At 40.4% G+C, this 19,720-nt stretch overlaps 2 protein-coding genes across 2 annotated transcripts in view; one reads left to right on the top strand and one right to left on the bottom strand.

Moving 5' to 3' along the window:
- The window catches only part of LAMA1 (laminin subunit alpha 1), a 109,152-nt gene extending 104,641 nt beyond the window's left edge, over positions 1 to 4,511 (top strand). The window contains exons 62-63 of the mRNA XM_075416444.1: positions 945 to 1,167; positions 3,977 to 4,511. Of these exons, the coding sequence (XP_075272559.1) occupies positions 945 to 1,167; positions 3,977 to 4,137 (384 nt within the window). The 3' untranslated portion in view covers positions 4,138 to 4,511. The remainder of the gene's footprint in view (positions 1 to 944; positions 1,168 to 3,976) is intronic.
- Positions 4,512 to 9,370: 4,859 nt separating this feature from the next.
- Positions 9,371 to 19,720, bottom strand: part of ARHGAP28 (Rho GTPase activating protein 28) — a 74,436-nt gene continuing 64,086 nt past the window's right edge. Inside the window, exons 9-15 of the mRNA XM_009931453.2 lie at positions 18,829 to 18,991; positions 17,210 to 17,292; positions 15,287 to 15,484; positions 14,426 to 14,569; positions 12,168 to 12,322; positions 11,460 to 11,524; positions 9,371 to 9,552 (exon numbers count right to left, since the gene is read on the bottom strand). Of these exons, the coding sequence (XP_009929755.2) occupies positions 9,461 to 9,552; positions 11,460 to 11,524; positions 12,168 to 12,322; positions 14,426 to 14,569; positions 15,287 to 15,484; positions 17,210 to 17,292; positions 18,829 to 18,991 (900 nt within the window). The 3' untranslated portion in view covers positions 9,371 to 9,460. The remainder of the gene's footprint in view (positions 9,553 to 11,459; positions 11,525 to 12,167; positions 12,323 to 14,425; positions 14,570 to 15,286; positions 15,485 to 17,209; positions 17,293 to 18,828; positions 18,992 to 19,720) is intronic.

Genomic DNA, 19,720 nt, shown 5'->3' with positions numbered 1-19,720 from the left:
GGAACTAGCATGGGATAGACTTTCAGTCTTAAGGTTTCTCGTCATCATCATATGGTAAAATCTGAGATTAACAGAAGTCACTGGAACTTTTTGCCTTTTCGGTGTAATTTATGTTAGTCTGTAACCGCTGTGACCTCCTCTACTATGTACCTTGTATGTTAGAACAAATATGTACCTTTGTTGTAGCTGGATATTTTTTCTGCCATAGAGCTACACCTGTCCTTGATAAACATGTTATTGCACATACAAAGCACCCTGTTTTGTAATCTCTGCTTCCGTATTCATGAGCAATTAACTCACTCTCTACTTGTACTGGCTGTTATGCTCCATAAACCTTTTAACAATCAATACATAGTTCTCCACTCATCTCCTGCCTGAAAAGTGTATACGTAATTGCTCTTAAGTCTTTTCTTTCTCATAAATAGCTCATTTTTTATTCAAAACTTCCTAGCTAGGGATAGTGTTAAATATCACTGTTTCCGTGGGACATATTTTCTCAGTTAATATTTACATCTTAATCCTCACCACAGAGCTGAGGAAATGTCTACTGCCTTGACAAATAAATACATGAAATAAATCAGTACCTCTATTGGCAATGACAAGTGCTTTCAGTCCATTCTCATTCACTTCAGTTGGATACAGTGGTGCTTCTTTCAGATCTGAAGTCTCAGTTTCTGTGAGAAAATGGCTTGATTTGTATTGGTAAGAAACATTGAAAAGCTAACCCAGCAGACCATGGCATGGATAGAACTAAGTCTTTTAGATTTTAAAGATACTTCAATAAGGACACACTCTGTCTATCAAAGTAAACATTAGCTCTGCATAATTATCAAACATTTATAAAAACGGAAATCTCTGCACTACCATGATTGTGCTTTTATCTAGGCAAATTAGTTCATGTATTCTTACTTTATATCTTTATTGGCATCTGGCTGTTTATACAGGTTTTATTCCATGTCAACAACGGAGCTGGCAGAATAACAGCTACATATGAACCAAGAGGCACAAATAGTTTGTGTGATGGAAAATGGCACAAGCTTCAAGCAAACAAAAACAAACATGGCATTTCGCTGATGATTGATGGGAATTTGGTTCAAACTGATAATCCCTACATCCAGTCAACATCTGCAGATACGAACAATCCCATTTATGTTGGAGGCTATCCTGGTAGGTACAATAATATTTCTCTTCCCTTCTTTCTCCACTGCTCCCAGTCTCTTTCATAAGAATGCCTCTTAACACATGCGGTTTCTTCCTCCTTCCCTCCCTCCCTCTTCTTCCTCTCTCTTTTCCTCGCTCTCTCTCTCTCTGATTCATGAAGTTCATGACTGAGTTATAAATCATAGTTACGATTTTCCACATTGTTGCTGAGATCACAGCATATTAATATTTATGTATACTGTCTTTGTGGTGGACTGCATTTAGCTGTTGAGTGTGTTGGCAAGATCACCTGAGCTCATATCACTTTCCTACACAAACCTGCTCCTTAGTATCTGAGGATTTCCTTCACATGGTTTGACTTTCACAGTCTCTCTCAGACTGCACAACGTCCACAACCGTATGTTGAGGTGTGGTTCTCTTGCAGAATCACAGAATATTAGGGTTGGAAGGGACCTCTGTGGGTCATCTAGTCCAACCCTCCCACTGAAGCAGGGTCACCTACAGCAGGCTGCACAGGACCTTGTCCAGGCAGGTCTTGAATATCTCCAGAGAAGGAGACTCGACCACCTCCCTGGGCAGCATGTTCCAGTGCTCCGTCACCCTCAGAGTGAAGAAGTTCTTCTTCATGTTCAGATGGAACTTCCTGTGCTTCAGTTTGTGCCCATTGCCCCTTGTCCTGTCGCTGGGCACCACTGAAAAGAGCTTGGCCCCATCCTCCTGACACCCACCCTTCAGATATCTGTAAGCATTTCTAAGGTCCCCTCTCAGCCTTCTCTTCTTCAGGCTGAACAAGCCCAGCTCCCTCAGCCTCTCCTCATAGGAGAGATGCTCTAGTCCCCTCACCATCCTCGTAGCCCTCCGCTGGACTCTCTCCAGTAGCTCCTCATCTTTCTTGCAGTGGGGAGCCCAGAACTGGACGCAGTACTCCAGATGAGGCCTCACTAGGGCAGAGTAGAGGGGAAGGAGAACCTCCCTCGACCTGCTGGCCACACTCCTCTTAATGCACCCCAGCATCCCATTGGCCTTCTTGGCAGCCAGGGCACACTGCTGGCTCATGGTCAATCTGTCGTCCACTAGGACACCCAGGTCCATCTCCACAGAGCTGCTCTCCAGCAGGTCCGCCCCAAGCCTGTACTGGTGCATGGGGTTGTTCCTTCCCAGGTGCAAGAACCTGCACTTGCCCTTGTTGAACCTCATCAGGTTCCTCTCTGCCCAACTCTCCAGCCTGTCCAGGTCTCGCTGAATGGCAGCACAGCCTTCTGGTGTATCTACCACTCCTCCCATTTTTGTGTCATCAGCAAACTTGCTGAGGGTACACTCTGTCCCTTCACACAGGTCATTGATGAAGAAGTTAAACAAGACTGACCCTTGGGGGACACCACTAGTTACAGGCCTCCAACTAGACTCAGCACCACTGATGACAACCCTCTGAGCTCTGCCATTCAGCCAGTTCTCAATCCAACTCACCGACCACTCATCCAGCCCACACTTCCTGAGCTTCCCTAGCAACATGTTATGGGAGAGTTATGAGAGAGTTATGGGAGTTGCAGTCAAATTCATGTTAAGGCTATCCTTCACATTCATCTAATTGAGGTTTCGGTAGTGCTCTTCTCTGCTTTGTTTTCACTAATGTTTCGTGTCAGAGGCTGTGCAGGCGAAAGGCAAGCTGCTGCAGATGAACATATATTTCCCTTATTCTGTACAAATTCCCTCTGAAGTAATTCTCAATGATACTTTGATGGCAATATAAAAAGATAGTAACACAAAAAATACATTATTGAATTACTTTTCAATTAAGTTGTGCGAATCATTAGTTGATAATTTGAGCCAAGGCGATGTATTCGTTGAAAGGATTGAATTTCGAACATCATGAGTTTGGCCTTTGTACAGGCATGATTTTTGATTAACACATCAGTACTGTGAGTGAGTAGGCTTTGTATGGTTATGAATATCTTATACTTTTAAGCATAGCATAAAATGCCCATGTACATTTGTCTCTGAAACAGCTGTTACAGTTTGTCAGTTTAGATACTTCCATTTGTGTGAAAACAGAGTGATGAGGTCTGAAGGGAAAACTCAACTTTTAAATGTTTGGAAAGCTTTAGGGATAATAGCTTGAAATTTTACAGAACCTTCTGTTGCTCAAGGTTTTGGTGCTTTATGAAAAATGAATGAATGGCTAATTAACCTGATCTTGATTAATAGTTGGTCTTCCTCGAATACCAAAGCAGCCTTATCAGCATCTTGTGAACTTTTTTTTTAAAAAAAAAAAAAATAGGGCAATGATACTGGTTGTTTTCTGAGTGCTCCATCTGTAGAGATTAGGGTAGATAGAGAAGAGAAAGTCTTCAGTTGAGTACTGCAGAAGTGGAATGAATTGTTTTACAGGCTGTATGGAAAAAAAGAGTTGGACTCTCTACCAACGTCATGTTTTAGTTTGCCGGTGGAGTCCATGACTGCGTACGGCTTAGCTGTTGCTTCATATTCTGCCAGTTTCAATTTTAACTTGGAAGATGCCTATGTAGAGTGGCTTTCTCCTCTGTTTTCCGCTCTGTTATCTCCCATTGTCCCCTGGGACAAATTATTTCTGCATACACCTCACAAGTTATCCCAGTGCATGGCTTACGCTTGAAGGCAGCAGTGACTGTCCATGGTGCGATGTCCCAGATCATCCAAACATGAGTGGAACTTGGTGCTCCTCAGGTGCTGGTTTTATCTCTTGTTTGGGACGGAGGGGAAGCATTTGAGTAATAATCTGGATCTTTGTTTCAGTTCACTGGAAACAGATCCTATGTATTTCACCTTTGTTTTTCAGCTGATGTGAAGCAAAACTGCCTCACAAGCAAGAGCTCATTCCATGGCTGTTTGAGGAACCTCGTGTTGACCAAGGGCCAACAGGCAGAATTGTTTGACTTCAACAGAGCTTTTGACCTGCGTGGAGTCTTTCCTCATTCCTGCCCTGGGGCTGAGCACTGAACTGCAGCAAAGCCTGTCTGGACTGAGAGACAGGGTTTTTTTTGTTGATCTGTTATTTTTCATTCTCATTTCATAATGAAAAGAAGAATTGGTGAGAGCCTGCATCTCTTTGATTTTCTGGTTGTTTTCCAACTCAGGTCATTTATTTTTTTTAGTCAGAAGCTCTATGTCTGCATTTTAACTAAACAATTTTAAACAACAAATACCTCTACTATAATGTTAATGGCATTAATAGGGTATTTTTCTTTTGGGAATTTTTATTAATCAGTGTTTACAGTATGTTTTCTTTTGATTACTTGACAGTATTTCATTGTATTGTGTGTTGGTCGTTTTATGAAAAGGTCATAATTTTGAACCACATAATAAAACCACAATAAATTGTGCATTATTTCATGTAGTTCAGTTGTCCATGCATTGCAGCTGAAAGAAAAAGAGCCAGAAGCCTAAGTGAAAAGTATGAGTGAATAGAGTCCAGCAGAGGGAGCAGGAGACTAAAGGCACAATTTTGAAGGTCTCAGATTCAGAGTCTAATGAATAGAATTCTCTAATTTATACTTTATATATGGTAGCTCAAATCCCTTTTCCTTCTGCCTTAATACCCAGTGCTTCTGACCCCCATTACGGCCACATTGGAGGATTATGTTCCTACTTATGCTTTCATGTAATCAGCTGCAGGACGAGCAGCAACTCCACAACACAGAGACACATATGAAATGTTGTGTTGGTGAAGAAGCGATTTGGGTATTTCTTACAGGACACAGGGAAGCACCTTTGGTGCTCTGCAGTTCCTAATTCAGGCCAGTCAGCAGTTTTGTCTTTACCCGTTCCTCCCGTGCCTGCCTCTGTTTCTAAAATTAGTCTTCCAGTAGTGGCATATGAACCAGATATTGGGGACATGAGCTCGGTCTTACTCAAGTAAGGACAATTGGCCAGATCATTGAGCAGTGACAATCTCATCTAGTACTTGAAGATGCATCTATAATAAACATAGTTCTTTACAAGTCACTTCCATCTCTTTTTTTCTCTTTGGACTAGCAGTATTTTTGTTTGCTCCTTACAGATTTTCTTGGCTATGCTTTTTTATAATGCTTTCTAAAGTCAGTTTTGCTCTATGTATATCAGACTAGTTTAAAAAATTGGCTCATAGAAAACCCCAAAGAATTTTGTCATTGATTTCAAGGAGTCAGGATTCCAAGCAGTGTCATTTTGTACCTTGCATCGAGGTAGAGCGAGGATGCTTTTGAGCAAGGATGGCAGAATGTGGTCCTTTGTGTAGCTAGCTGTTCAGGTGCTGTAACAGCAGAGTTGCTTTTAAGACAGAGTTACCACTGTTTTTTGCAATTTGTCACCTGCTTCTGTCCAAAATCCACGTGTTTAGATTTGAAGAGCTTGCTTTGTTGGTATTGTTTTTATTTTTCACATGGATACAATACAATCAACACATTCTGCTGTACAAATACACTTATGCGTGGGCTTACTTCAACAAAACACATAACGTAATGACGATTGTAAGGGAAATGTACATACAAACATTTTGCTTTGATTAGTGGCATCGTATTATTTTCCAGAGAAGACACACATTAATGGAAAGCCATTGCGAAATAAAAACTGAAACACAGTATGTTTGTATTTGTTGTCTATTAACGCCAAGGTCTGATCTCATAAGATTCACATTACAAGCAGTAATTCAGGCCAGCATGATGGTTTGGATAAAATTTCATGCAGATCCTGAAATATGGCTTTTAATATAGATTTTTTTGTAAATTCCAAATCTTACCGCTTAGAAGGAGAAACATTTTATGAATGTAAAAGACTAGTGGAGAGGTGAAATTAATAATAGAAAGTTTTGGAATAGTAAACCTCTAAGCCAAAATGTTTTTCCTGGAAAATGCAGAGTGAGGTAGTTAATATTATACATAGACACAGACACATTTGCACACATGCACACATTCGAATAACATTAGCTGCATTAAAAAAGAGCATTCCAGTCTGTTTCCAATACCTACTCCTTTCAATACACTCTCTCTGTCTCTGTGTTGATATGCAAAATGCTGTCTTTGTAGAACCATGGAGTACATAAATGCTTGAGGCATCGTTGGAGTTTGTTGAGTAAGTTTCTCCCTGCTTGCTACCACTTTCTTATTAATAGCTTTCCACGTATTTTGTTTTTTGTTAGGTGACAATCCTATCATAACTTGTTTTTGACTGCAACTGCTGTTAGGAGGAACAAAATTCCTGGTGCCTCCACCAGCATTTTGAAAAGTAAGGCCTAAAGTTGAGACCTCATGTTCAGAAATGTCACAGAGATTGTTCTGTTTGTCTGCTGCGTATTAAATCAAGTTAGTGTACCACAACAACACAAAACAACTTAATGTGTAACAGTATTAACCACAGCACACATGGGTCATTAGGTCCATTCGTATCAAAAAAGAATTTTGCCACTGTCTCGGAGACAGCGTGTATTTGGCCATGGTGTTGTAGTCTGGGCACTGTACATACAATCTAGTTCATCCGCTAACATGCATGTCTTGTAAAGTTGTAGGCAACTTTAGTATAAAGCAGGTGTTCACAGGACAGGTTTCATGACGTCAGATTTGGCTTTCGTAAGTTGCAAAGTGGTAAAAGTGAAAGTCTTCCAAAACTGCCTTGTGTCCTGTACAGAGCGCCGTGAGATCTATTTCAGAAATAACTGTGATGAAGTCCTCATTTCAGGGCCCAGAACATGCTGAGCACGTTACAGTGTGAGCACATGCGTGCTCTGTAGCCTTCCCTTGCACAGCCGCTGAGAACACAGGGTGACGTGAGTGGCCAAGACGGAGGAGGTCAATGTATTTGAAAGTACTGTAGAAAGTTATCTCATTTCAGATTCTTTAGTTAACGTTTAAGCTTTCTGTATAGTCATAAAAGCGCTTTCGTTGGCTATAAATACAAGGATGCTTAGCATTTATATGATCCTTTTTGTATTCAACGCACTTTCCACTTAAAATCCCTTTGCTGAGTTTGTCCTTCCTAGATGGATGTTTATAACTCTTGTTCTGCTCGGGGAATAGTTTGGCTGCATCTGAGAGCAGAATTTAATTCAACTAATTCTCAAGTTACCTTTATAAGGAAAGTACTAGTCCTGTTTTACATCTAAAGGAAAAGGGCTGCGTAGTAGAATAGTTGTCCATTGCCACAGGGGGATCTAAAGGGAATTGGGAACAAAGCACTCGACAAAACATTTATGCTTAGTCCTGTGAACAAACCACAGACCTACTACCACTTGTATACTTAAAATAAATATTTGTCAAAATAAGCAGCGTATTTTATAATACAGCTGTCATGTTTTTTTCCTGGTTGCAACTATGCATCCATTAGTGTTAAGAGAAAAAAAAAAAGTTAAAAATTTTACTGTTTTAAAGAAAATAAAAGGATAATGTTGCTGAACCTTATCATTTTTTTATCCGAGAAGGTAAGAAAGACAGACGGGATCTGCCCTCTATGGACATTATTGTTGCTGGTAAAATTATTGATTCAACGTTGATTTATTTCACTGAACACCAACAAGGAGAGTTAACTACTGGAGAACACAATTAACTTTGAGCCAGAAGTAGATTCTAGAAAGTGCAAATCTTCGTCACAGAGCATCACAAGTTACAGGCTTTCCCTGCAGGGCAGCGTACTTTGCATTCACCTGGAGGACTTGGTTCGGAACGCTTTCACGTCGTTACCTGGTAAACGGAGCTCTAGCTTCGGCCTCATCTCTGCGTCCAGACCAGGACCAAAACTCATGGCCCAGACTGGGTGGATTGGTTGTGCGACACCGTCACCCAATAACGGAGACATTGCAGTGCAGCTGAAGGTGTTCATTCCCATTTTTTGCATAAGACAAAGACGAAAAGCGTACTTGCTGTTTTACAGAGACTTGTGATTTCCGTACTCAATAAACATGCTTTAGTTCTACAAAGTATAGTCCAAACCGAGAGGTTTAGTTGAAGAATGGTACTCACCCTTGTGACTGGCTACAAACTAGTCATACTATCGTACGTTCGCTATGCTGCGTTCCCAGTGCAGTTGCAGCCCACTGTTCTCTGGTCAGCCTGGGTGTTTTCATTGGCAGCGTGCTCTCTGTAAAAGGAGCTGCTGCAGTCTGCTGTGTGTTTGTAAAACCCCCAGCACAACTGGGCCTCGTTTGCCTACAGTCTGAAGGCCCTAATCTGTAAATGTTAAATAAGAGTATTAAATCCCTCTGCTCATTAGATCATCTTTTTCTTCTCCATGCCGTTTTATACAAGATCCAGACAAAGATCTCTCTTCTCAATGCAGCTGAATAGTATAAAAGTTGGTTACATATTGAAGCTAAAATAAACAAAAGAAAATGAACTAGGTTGCAAATCAAGAAACTACAATGTTTAACAAAAAACATGATGGCTGTAAGTGGCACCATTAACACATATGTTATGGCATTACACAGACTTAAATATGAGAGTATCAAGTAAAAGGATGGGGAATATACCAGGGGAATATGCCTCTGCTCGCCCAGCATTTGTCTCCTGAAGCCTGTGTGTGTGACGGGAAGGAAGGAGAAGATGGTCTGTGGCGCTACGATTGCGCACAGTAATGTGATCCAGGCAGGTGATTTTGGAAGACTGGCAGTAATATATGCAGTGGTACGTAAGTAAAGCAGTATAGCTGTGTATACAGCAGTTCTTTCTCCTGCCTCCCTCCCTCCCTCCTTCCCTCCCCCAGCATCAGGTACTCGTGAGGAGTGACTGAGAGACATAAATACTGCAGTAATGCACACTACAGGTTTACTTTCAGCAGAACGGTTTGATTTTGTCACATGACTACATCTTGGCACTGCTGCAGGTCGAGCTGCTCTCTTCCACGCTTGACAGATACCGTCTCATCTTGAATATCTCTGTGATGCTTCTGTGTTACGCTGTGGTCAGTAGTGTTTCATACATCTGTGGAGGCCACTGGATTCTTTCCTTTCCAAAAATTCATGTTTTCACACCAGATCAGGAAACGAAATCTCCATATGTGACAGGTTGTTCTCTGTGCTCCCGTACCTTGGTCCGTCCTCCTTGACTCCTGGGCTAGCTGGCACAAATGTGATCCTCATGAAAGCAGAACTGATGTGGTATGTTCAGATGGCCCAGAAGCTGCAGTGATAATGCTTAGATCAGAAGTAGTACATGGCAAACATCAGTTGGACAGTACACTAGGAAGGAGTGATATCCTGTAGCTACCATTTTGCTTTGTCTCTGCCAAGAGCTTCTTAAAATGACAGGCATCACTGTTGTCCATTTGGCTTTTTTCCAGTACACCACGGCCTTCTGCTTCATCTTGCTTTTGGTTTTATCACCCATTCTGCCTGAGGATTTGCATGGTAAACGTCTAACATGTACGCGTCCGGATCCAAACAGTGCTGACCTGAAGCGGAAATCGACAGCTGTGAATCATAGGATGTTTTGAGCACATCAGTAAATAGAACAGAGCTGTGTTAAAGTGTCCTTGAACGTATCTCCGACTCGCACATAGCGAACCCGGCTTGGTGTGCCCAGCTGACATCTTGCCTGGATACCGACAGGGGCTTTGGTAAATTTGCCAGTGATTTTACTCAGTGAGAGTCTTGAATTCACTGTCACTTCCAGACAAGGTGCCCTGCATTACACTGAGTTAGGGACAAGGCATTTAGTCAAATGATGAACAAATATTATGGTTTCTTTAGAAGCATTAACAACACTATTACTGGAAGTGCCACAGTATGGGGTTTTTATTTCTTTGGATTTACTGAGCTGGAATTACAACTCCGTGACTTTGTTTCTACACTATTTTTAAATGCTGAAAAAGTAGCTCTGTAAACCATGTGTTCCTGTCCAGCTACGAGCTTGGAAAAAATAGGGACTATATCAAGGTTTTTGGGAGTTGCTGTTTTGCTGGTTAAAAAAAAACCAAACAAACCCAAGACCTCTGAAGTCTGGACTTTTGAGGATTTCGTTAGGTGGTGACTGGGAATAGGAGTTGGATGGTTGGGGAATCCCTACTGCCTTTGCCACAGAGAGAGGCATTTGTTGCCTCTTAATTGAGTAATAAGGCAATACATTCTTGAGTTAAGTTGATTTGTTGGACCGTATTGCATTTACACTGGGTGATGAAGCCAGTGTAACTGGTGAAGTTACAAAGCTGTGACACAAAGGATTATGGTAAAATTTTTTAAAAGTTACTTATAAGGTCACTGAGGTCTTAATGATTTTATTAACATGAAAGCAATAGAAAAGAATTAGTGCATAATCAATGGAATAAGGTGCCCTGGAAGATCTAGGACTATAAAAATTATTTTATATGAAGATGCAAATTAAATTAAACATTAAATAAAAAATGTTTAATAAAATTAAAAATGCAGATTTTTGAAGGAGCATGGTAGGAATACGTAGGATTGTTTCACCAGGCCTTTAGGACCTTCTCTTTAGCACCGGTTGGTCATCCTGTTTAGCCAGGCAAAACAAATCACTAATCAAAAATAGCTTTGTACGAGCATGTCTTCAGTAATGGAGACTTTGCTTCCTGACTGCTACTGAAGCAAGTCTGTGGTGTTTTGTAATAACTTTATAGAAACTGTTTCAAGCTGAATCTAGAAGAATTAAGGGACAATCTAGTCAGACAGTTGACAAAAGACTCCAACAGAGCATCCAGAATTTTAGTATGAATAGAGAAAGGAGAGAGGCAGGACTGTGCAATATCACATTAAAATCTGGTTTTTGACCTTTAGTCCAGGAGCTTGTGTGGCAAGTCACTGTTGTTAACTATAAAAATCTCACTGCGTGAAGCACGGAAGAAGACAAAATAGCTGCTGCAAGGAATTTACAATCTAAATAAAGCACAAGGGTTAGTATGAGTGTAGTACACCCATACATGCAGGGGCTGAATTCTCAATTCTGTGTTTTTTATTTGGAGGAGGTTAACACATAAATACAGTGAGGAAGACATAGGTCTTGGGGAAAGGCTTCATAGCGAGGTGGAATATGTTCGTGAGAGGAGGAGCTCTTAAACATGGAAAAATGCTCAATTATGAGAGTGAGAGGCAAGTAAAAGGTCAGATGAATTTGGCAAGACTGTCAGGAGTCCTGCTGAGATCCAGCCATCAGGTCACTGTCTCCTGTGGGGTGCCCTGCTAGTCATGCTGGAGTCAGAAGGAATCGTTACATTGATTTTAACAGCTTTTGGGTCAGACTCCTTTGCTGCAGATGGGCTGGAAGGCAGGAGAGACCCAGCACTGCCCTGAGGTCGTTTAGGAGGCTAAGGACATTCAGAAATGAATTTTCAAAAACAAGACCTACCTATATTTCCTCCAACTTCATGTAAACTTTGGATCTGGCCTCTCATGTTCTGTGATGAACCGCGGCTAGGACAGAAAAAAACCCTTCAGTTTGTCTTTCCTGTTATAACCGTTGCCTTACCAACCACCATCTATATTAAGCTAAAAACTGGTATTTTTGCCCCTGTGAACTTATCAAAAGCAAGGACTTCCACCTTCCAGCATAATACTGAATCTGCTACAGAGGTAATTTACTGTGTCACAGCTAACTAAGTCTTCTATTCTATTATTTATTTTTTGTTATGTATTTAAAGAACATGATCATGTGGTAACATGGGGACAATTCACAGAAAAGACTTTCAGATACAATTTACCATTTCCCATAACTGTTAATAATTATTACCTTACAGAAATAAAAACATTAATGTTTTATGGGCAGATGTAAGACAATCCTTCTGGGTTCTCTATGCAGCAAGTCTATAAAATGTATGGTTTTAGTAGTGGCATAACAGAAGGCAGATTGATTCTGTATAGGAGCCAATTATTAAGTAAAATATAAAGAATGAAATCAGTGGTTAAAACTTCTTTTACCAAGGTAACCATAAATTAGCAATTTTATTTTAGAAAAAGAGTTCTTGTAACACAATGAGTCTTTGAAAAGGGGACAGTCTATTCATTAATAATTCTGACATTATTGTTCAGGAAAAACAAAATGTTCTGATTTACCCACCTGTTTTCACAGTGGAATCGAGCCAGGATGTCTTTGGCTTTTGTTTGGCTGTTGAGTTGAATTGCCATAGAGACTTTTGAATGCAATGGAGCATAAACTCTTATCACCCCCTCGGGTATGTCAGACTGCAGGTATGGGGGGAAAGTGACAGCTCCCTAAAATCAATATTCAGCAGAGTAAGTCTAAGGAACACATTGCTGTAGCTCCATTCAGAAGCAGTTTTGCAACTTTTTTGAGGTTGCTTGCAAAAATCACTGTCCTGAATTCACTTAATTATTATTAAAAAAACATATTTGCAGTCTTACAAATGCAGATTTATAGATACAGTGTAATAAGACACGACACAAAGACACAAACTCCTTGGTAAGCATCACATAAATGCATGCGGAACGAAGTACGAGCCCTTGGATTTTAATTGCTTGCAGTAATATTGAGTCATTATCTGAGATTTTTTAAGTTATCTCTGTTTACATTGGTCAATCAATAAACTGCTTATTTAAAAATGAATAAAAATGACTAGGAATATCTGGTCTTCCTTTTAAAGATTAAATTCTCCCAAGGCATGAAGTTCCAGTTCTCTGTTTCCACTTCCTGTAGCTTCAGCTAGATCGAAGATTATGTACAGTAAAATATCAAAGTACCATATGGTTTCTGTTAATTTGAAATTTGACCGTGTGTAGGGTTCAAATGATCATCTATGGAGTTTATGCACTCTTCCATGATTAAGGGCAGATAAATCAATTAGCAAGGTTTGCATTCCAGTTCTAATCCAGTTAATACCACGCTGAGCAGAGTACAATAGTCTCTCCAGTCTCTGTCCCTGTGTAATTTAGAACATCTGAGACCCAGGCTTTGTGTTAAGTGCTCTCAAAATTCAACTCAGTTATCCAAACAGAGTTTACCTCCAATTTACCCTTCATATTTCAGCTACCTGCCATGGCTAGTCTCCTTTTTATTAGATGCAAAGCCAATTACTATGATCAATGAACTTGTCTTCCCGGCGATGCAATGACTGCAGTAATTGGCTCTCCTTAGAAGCTCTCACTGATTTCGTTCCAGGGTGAATACAGTTTTGCAACACAGTAATCTACACCGCCATTTTAAATAAACATCTATGTCTCCATCTGCAGCACAAATGTGTGTCCTACCCACATATGCATTGCAGTCAATGCTGGCAAATGAATTCTCAAAAAACCTGAATTAGCATTGATTCACATTTCATATACAGAACTTCTTCTATTTTTTCCCAGACATTCCCTTCTGCATTTTCTCTGTTCTCTGTATTAGATGGCTTATTCTCTATTTCTTATAATCTCTTAATATCACTCCTTCCTAATTTGTCTTTTCTTTTGTCCTTCAAGACTGTTCTTCAATAATTACAGAGTCCTTGACTAGTTCCTTGATTAGTCCTCTTACAATTCACTGATATCCATTCTTTTAAACCTCCGTGGAAGACTCTGAAGACTTTTCTCCCCATCTTATTAAAGGTAGTTACTACATGGAAATACTACATATAGCATGCTATAGGGACTGTATGTGTTATGCGTGTGTACACAGCATGCTTTGTTGCCCAAATTATATGTTATACCTAGTACGTAAGTTAATTTTATGTGTCTATTGAAGTAGCATACCTCAAGTAAGTTCCTAAACTCCATATCCAGGCAGTGGAGAAAAGTTGGTGGCTTTAAGACCTCCAGAGTAAGATTTTTGTATCAGGCTTTCCTAAGTCTGAACTGCAACTGGAGCCTTGGAAATCCTCAAAAGGAGGTACCTCTCTCCTCTGGCTGTGTGAGGAATGACACCACAAACTACTTCATTAGACACTTAAAATTTAGACCCAGTTTTGGTGTTTATGTTAGGCAGGCTGGATTTTCTTCCTGCTTAGGAAGTTAGTGAAGAGCTGTAAAACTATAGCTTGCAAGGAGAATATTGAGTGGCCTGGACCAGGGCATGGGTAAATACAATTAAAATTCGGTAGAAAAACTGGTAGAAAAACTGGTAGAAAACCAGCATGTGTTTGTAACAACGTATAGCTTGGGCTGCTAGAAATCATTCTGCCTCCCTCACCTTTTCTCAGTAAGCCCCCAAATCTTTGTCTTATCAGGATGTTGGACTGGGAAGGACATCTTTCAAGATAGCTCCCAAACCGACTTATTTGGTATGGCAAAATTTCCTCCCCACCCCTGAAGCTTTTGTGAGATAAGAAAGGAGGGAGACTGGTTAAAGCTGCCCTTGAAAATGATAGATTTTTATCACACCTCTGGTCTTTCAGGTCTCTCGCGTTCCATGGTCTTTCGCCTCAGAAGTTTTCTCACTCCTTTGTCAAACATCAGCTGCCTCTTGCTGTTGTTCATTGCTGCCTCGTTCATTTTTCTCACTTGGGAAATCAGAAAGGATGGGACCTAAAGGGAGGAAACCAGAGCTGAGAATATACAGTAATTTTTGCCTCCATAAAATTAGTGTTGGGGCTTTCGAAAGGCACCAGATTTTAGACAGCAGAAGCTCTATTTATTCCCAGAAGGCACATGCGATCAGTAGCTCCTCCAACAACCCACAGTTATTCCACTGGTGAAAGTATAGATCATCTTTCCTACCATATAAAACATTTTAGTGATGTTTGCAGTTGCAGGAACTTTATTATGAGTTAGTCTTTGCAATCCCCATCATACCCTCCCTCTGTTACAAAGAAATGAGCTGAGGCTGTCGTCATCTTCATGCCAACCTTTGGAAGTCCAGCAGGTAGTACACACTTTTGGCCCATATTATTATGAGCTAGACTTTAAACAGTTGTTTAATCTCATTGAAGCTTAGATACCTCACCTAAGCATCTAGATGAAATCTTTCTATGCATTCTTCTGCATAAACAATAGTGTGGGATAGATACCTCCAGAAAGCAATTCGTGCTAAAATGGATGTCTTAGATAGGTCAGGTAAGTCTCCATCCAGAGGTATCTGTCACCCTATCTCATTTTAGATATAGAAGACTCCAGCCAGTTTCCAAAGAATAGCTAACTGTTGCTTCTAGGAAGGACGCTTTATTCTGATTTCTGCAGAGCTGCTGCATATAGTAAAATACTTCTCTGCACGGAAGCCATAAAGAGAGACCCAGCGTTACTCACTGTCCAAAGGATGTCCTGGTACCGAATTAAAAGCCGCACAATGTGTGCTGTGGTGGCGGCTGCTTGCATTTCTTGTTGGTTTGCACGTTTCCCTTTGTAGATGAAGAGGTTTGGTGCAACAATCATAGAAACATTCCACAAATTCATTTTATTTTTCCCTTCATTAGCAACCACCTTTTTCAGGAACTGAAGAAAGGCCTGGAAAAACAATTATGATGAGTCTCACAAAATACCTTACTTCTTAAATGCAGCGTTTTCAAATGCACAACATGTCTGGCTCAAAAGCTGCTGTATTTGCACTTGGAGGTGAAATTTAGGTTTTTTTGCATTCTACTTTGGATTACTCTGATATTTGCTGGCACAACCACCTGTGCCAATCACAGGAGAATAGTTAATGTTATCAAAATACACATTAATAAATTATCTACCACTTAGAGCATAATCCCAAATCCATGAGTCAAATGCAGTGTCTGCACTAAGGCTCTGAATCCTGTAGCAGAAGAAAGATATAAAGGTGTTGCAGTGGAATGGTGAATTTCTTCATCAATTTCAAGGTGTCCGTTTTGACATATCTAGCCAGGGCTTTTTATATTGCAGTCACCAGGGTGATCAGCCTCTCTTCAAATGTGCAGCAGTCCCATACGTGTTATGATGTGAGGAATTTCTGCCAGCAGCCCCCAAACTTTTATTCTGGGATAATGAAAGCAAGAAGAGCTCGGTGGTTGTTCGTTGACGTCACTTCTGCACATGCATGGCAGAGGCAAAGGAAACTCATTTCCCTTTTAGGAAGTTTATTCAGGATTTTGCTTGAGTGACTGAATAAGATGGATTGCAGCTGTGGTTAGAATTGGGGTCTGCCAATGAGTCCTTTTGAAACACCATACCATTAAAACTACTGCCTTTGTACCCTGACATTGCAATTAAAACATTTTTACAAACCCAGGCATTACAAAACAGAAACTGTGTTAGAGAAATTTCTAAAATCTCATTATAGATAGCAAGTAGAGAAGCATTCAGTTTTGTCATCACTTCTATTTTTGTATAAAATCCTAGTAATAATCAAGAGTCCTCATCTAGCATGTGTTTTACCTATACAGCTCCATATCAATATGGACTTTGGTAGAAGAAATAATCCCCATTCTTCACAGAGCACTAGTAGACCTCCAAATGCCTCCAAAAGGAACTGAGCTCATAAAGCTATATCTAAACTGACCAGTGGGAGACTTTCAGAGGCAGGGGACCTGCAGGCTCCTGATGAGCAGGGGACCTGAAGAAATGCCTCGGGCTGCCAGGCAGCTTGTTCACCTGGGTTTCTTTTATGCTGAAACAAATGCAGAGACACAATCAGTGTCCCTTAGGGTCAGGACATAGCTGTAACGAGATCTGGGAGCTCCCAAGCACACAAAATGCTTGTTACTACCGTGTCTGTATCAGGAAGTAACACATGGGTGTGGATGTGAGTTTGCAAGGCAGATGAGCCGAGGCTGAGGTCCTGGCAGTCTGGTCCAGTGTCCTGGAAGCGCTTCAGCACTGGGAGTGCACTAGGTGAGCTCCTAGGGGGGCACCTTCTCATTTAACTTAATCACAGAGAATTCCCATTATACAGAAATGCCAGGAACTGGACCTTCTTTTTTCCAAACTATGTGGAGAACATGTCTCTTTGAAATGAATGCTCCAGAATAAACGATGCCTGGGAGCCATTTACTGACACCAGCAGTTGGATACCTCCAGCAACTCTTTCTTAATTCCTTGTAAAAGAAATGACAGCCAGGGAATTGGAACATGTTTTCAAGGAAATGATGAAAAAACACAGATAAATCCTTTCATGGTTCAGCGTCTGATCACTGACTGTTAGAAAAAAAACAGCCTCTCATTTAAAAGTCAAAAGCACCACAGATGGCAGGTGATAGCTGAAGAACTTACCTTGGCTGTGTCTCTGTTGGCTTCAGGCAGCAGCATGATCAGTAAATGCAAAGCTTGTAGTTGTAACTTGATCTTGGAGATTTCTGAGAATATGAATAATTAACGTTTTTTAAATCCCAGTTACAATTGGTTTGTTCTAAAACCCTTGTTGGTCAGCAGCTCTAGAAATATAGCAACCACTGGTCGGTTGAGACTAGCATGTTTAGATATTTATTAACCATAATCTTTTCCCCAAATATAGAAACAACTGTAATGAGTGGGTTTTTCCTCATTATCTCAAGTCTTTGTTACAGGGGGAATCAAGGCTCTATAAAATTCTGTCTAAATAGCAAGAAGCTAATACTTTTCAGTACCAGCCAGTTTCTCTTTGATATTGTGGTCAGAACGTGTGGTATATGGAGCAAGTATTTTCCCACTTTCACACTGAAATGGATATTTGTTTTCAGAAAATTTTTGGACTGTTGTTTTTGAGTAATTTGCTGAATGCTTGCGTTATTCCATTGGAGATAATTGCCTGTAACTTAAAAAGTGTTAGTCCCAAGTCTAGCACTCTAGATAAATGTAGAACCCCTTGTCTGTCACAAAACATCCTCTGGTTTTCAGCAATTGGTGTGTACCGGTACTGTGCAATGCTCACTAGAAGAGCTGGAGTGGTGAAGACGGGAAGAATAACTCTGTCATTTACTTCCAGTCAGAGTGGATGAGAGAGGTTTGGAGAAAAAAAGAGTGAGTTGTGGACAACATATCTTTTGGAGGGAATAAATTCACTTTATTCTGCACAGACAACTCATGTTCTCTACCAAACTGCTAAGCAATTGTAACTGCATGCAGGCTGGGACTCACAAGAAGAACACTTGGGTACATGAATGTTACAGGAAGGTGTCACCTCCTTGTGCCCTTTAAAACTACCTCATGGAGACACTGAAAGCTTGGCTGCAACCTTATATAAAAACTCTAAGTTTTCTGTACCAATTTGCCTAATGAATTCACCATCCTGATAGTTTCACTCTGTCCTTGCTCAAGTGAATTTACAATGAAGTCAACGGGTATTGCACAGTACTACCGCGTTCTTCCTGGAAGAGAACTATGGACAAAGACTGAGAAAAAGAGGGTGTATGTACACTTAAAACAAAATCCGACTGCCTGAAGCTTGCTGTGATCACACATACCTTTGTACAAATATTCTGACCTCAGCATAAACCTTAAGAGGAATAAAATAGATCCAATAGAATGTGAGCTAAAAGGCAGTGACTTGAGTTTACCTTGCAGAAATTTTCATTTATGAGATCTGTAATTTGTGTGAATCAGAGGCTATGTATGAAAGGCATTGCTTAGCCAGCGTGTGCTCACAAATTTCAAATCTTACATTAAACAGTTGCATCATTCATAACGCGATTCTATGCTATTAGCTAAATGCAGAGACTATTTTCCATTTGAGAAGGAAATCGTGCAGAAAACTTTAATGTTTTGCCAATGCACTGGGCATTCTCTTCTTTCTGCTTCAGAGGGAGAAAACATGACATGGGTTTTTTCCTCTCTACTTTAGAGAGAAAAAAAAATGTAATGTCTACTTTTACACTTTATCTAGAACAGTCCATAATAACTCATTTTCCACCTACTTTCCACTAGCGTGATGAAAGCAGGCAGATATTCTACTGTGAAGAGGGGGCTTGGGAGTTCTCTTATAAACATTTTCAGCAGTCCTGCTGCATCATTATTTCGTACTTGGTCCCAGTCAAAAGTGTCTTCATAAAATTTTGCCTCAAGTTCTTGATGGAGATTCTGAAAGATAAAAGGAACACCTGACCTTTAATCATTGCCTCTGACCTGGCAGTTTGTGAGCACTTCGGAAATCCCATTACAAACAACAGGCTGGTTTGCACCGTAGTTGAATTAAAGTAGCCTGAAACCAGTAGCACTCTAGGTACCGCTGTGCGGAGTTCAGAGCAGGTTAGCAGATCAGGTTGCTGGGGATATTTTGCAACCCAGGCTAGATTTGGTTTGCATTAGCTAGGTTTCTGCCAGTGACCCATATGAACCTTTTTAAAGCAAGATGGTTTTGTGCGATGTCTTAGAATTAGAAACAGAAAATTCAGTTAAACAGGATTTTCAGCACAGCTGTTCTTTTTATTTAAAACACTCTGCAGAGGTTTTGACCCTTAAATCACAAAGGAGTGGCATTTCTTCCTCACTGCCGGTGAACTTGCTAGACAATTTCTTGGCATCCAAGTCCATTGGCCTTGAGCAAATGGCCTTAACTTCAGATCTGCCTGTCTTTAGAAGGATATTTTCTTTTAGGATAGCTATAATTAGATTTGATCGCTTCTTAGAAAAATAAAGGTATCAAACCATCACTGTCAGAAAACCTCCATTTAATACATGCCAAAAAAACCCCTCAAAAACTGTGCGAGACTGCGAAGACAGAATTGATTATATCCTTTTGGGTGCCCACTTAATCCTCCTGTTCTCCAATGTCAGCATCTTACTGTATAACAGAGGTCTGTTTAGTTC

The sequence above is a fragment of the Opisthocomus hoazin genome, chromosome 3, assembly GCF_030867145.1.
Source record: "Opisthocomus hoazin isolate bOpiHoa1 chromosome 3, bOpiHoa1.hap1, whole genome shotgun sequence".
In the NCBI taxonomy this organism is placed as follows: domain Eukaryota; kingdom Metazoa; phylum Chordata; class Aves; order Opisthocomiformes; family Opisthocomidae; genus Opisthocomus; species Opisthocomus hoazin.
Note: the sequence above shows the minus strand (reverse complement) of the source record. Positions and strands in the feature narration are given on the sequence as shown.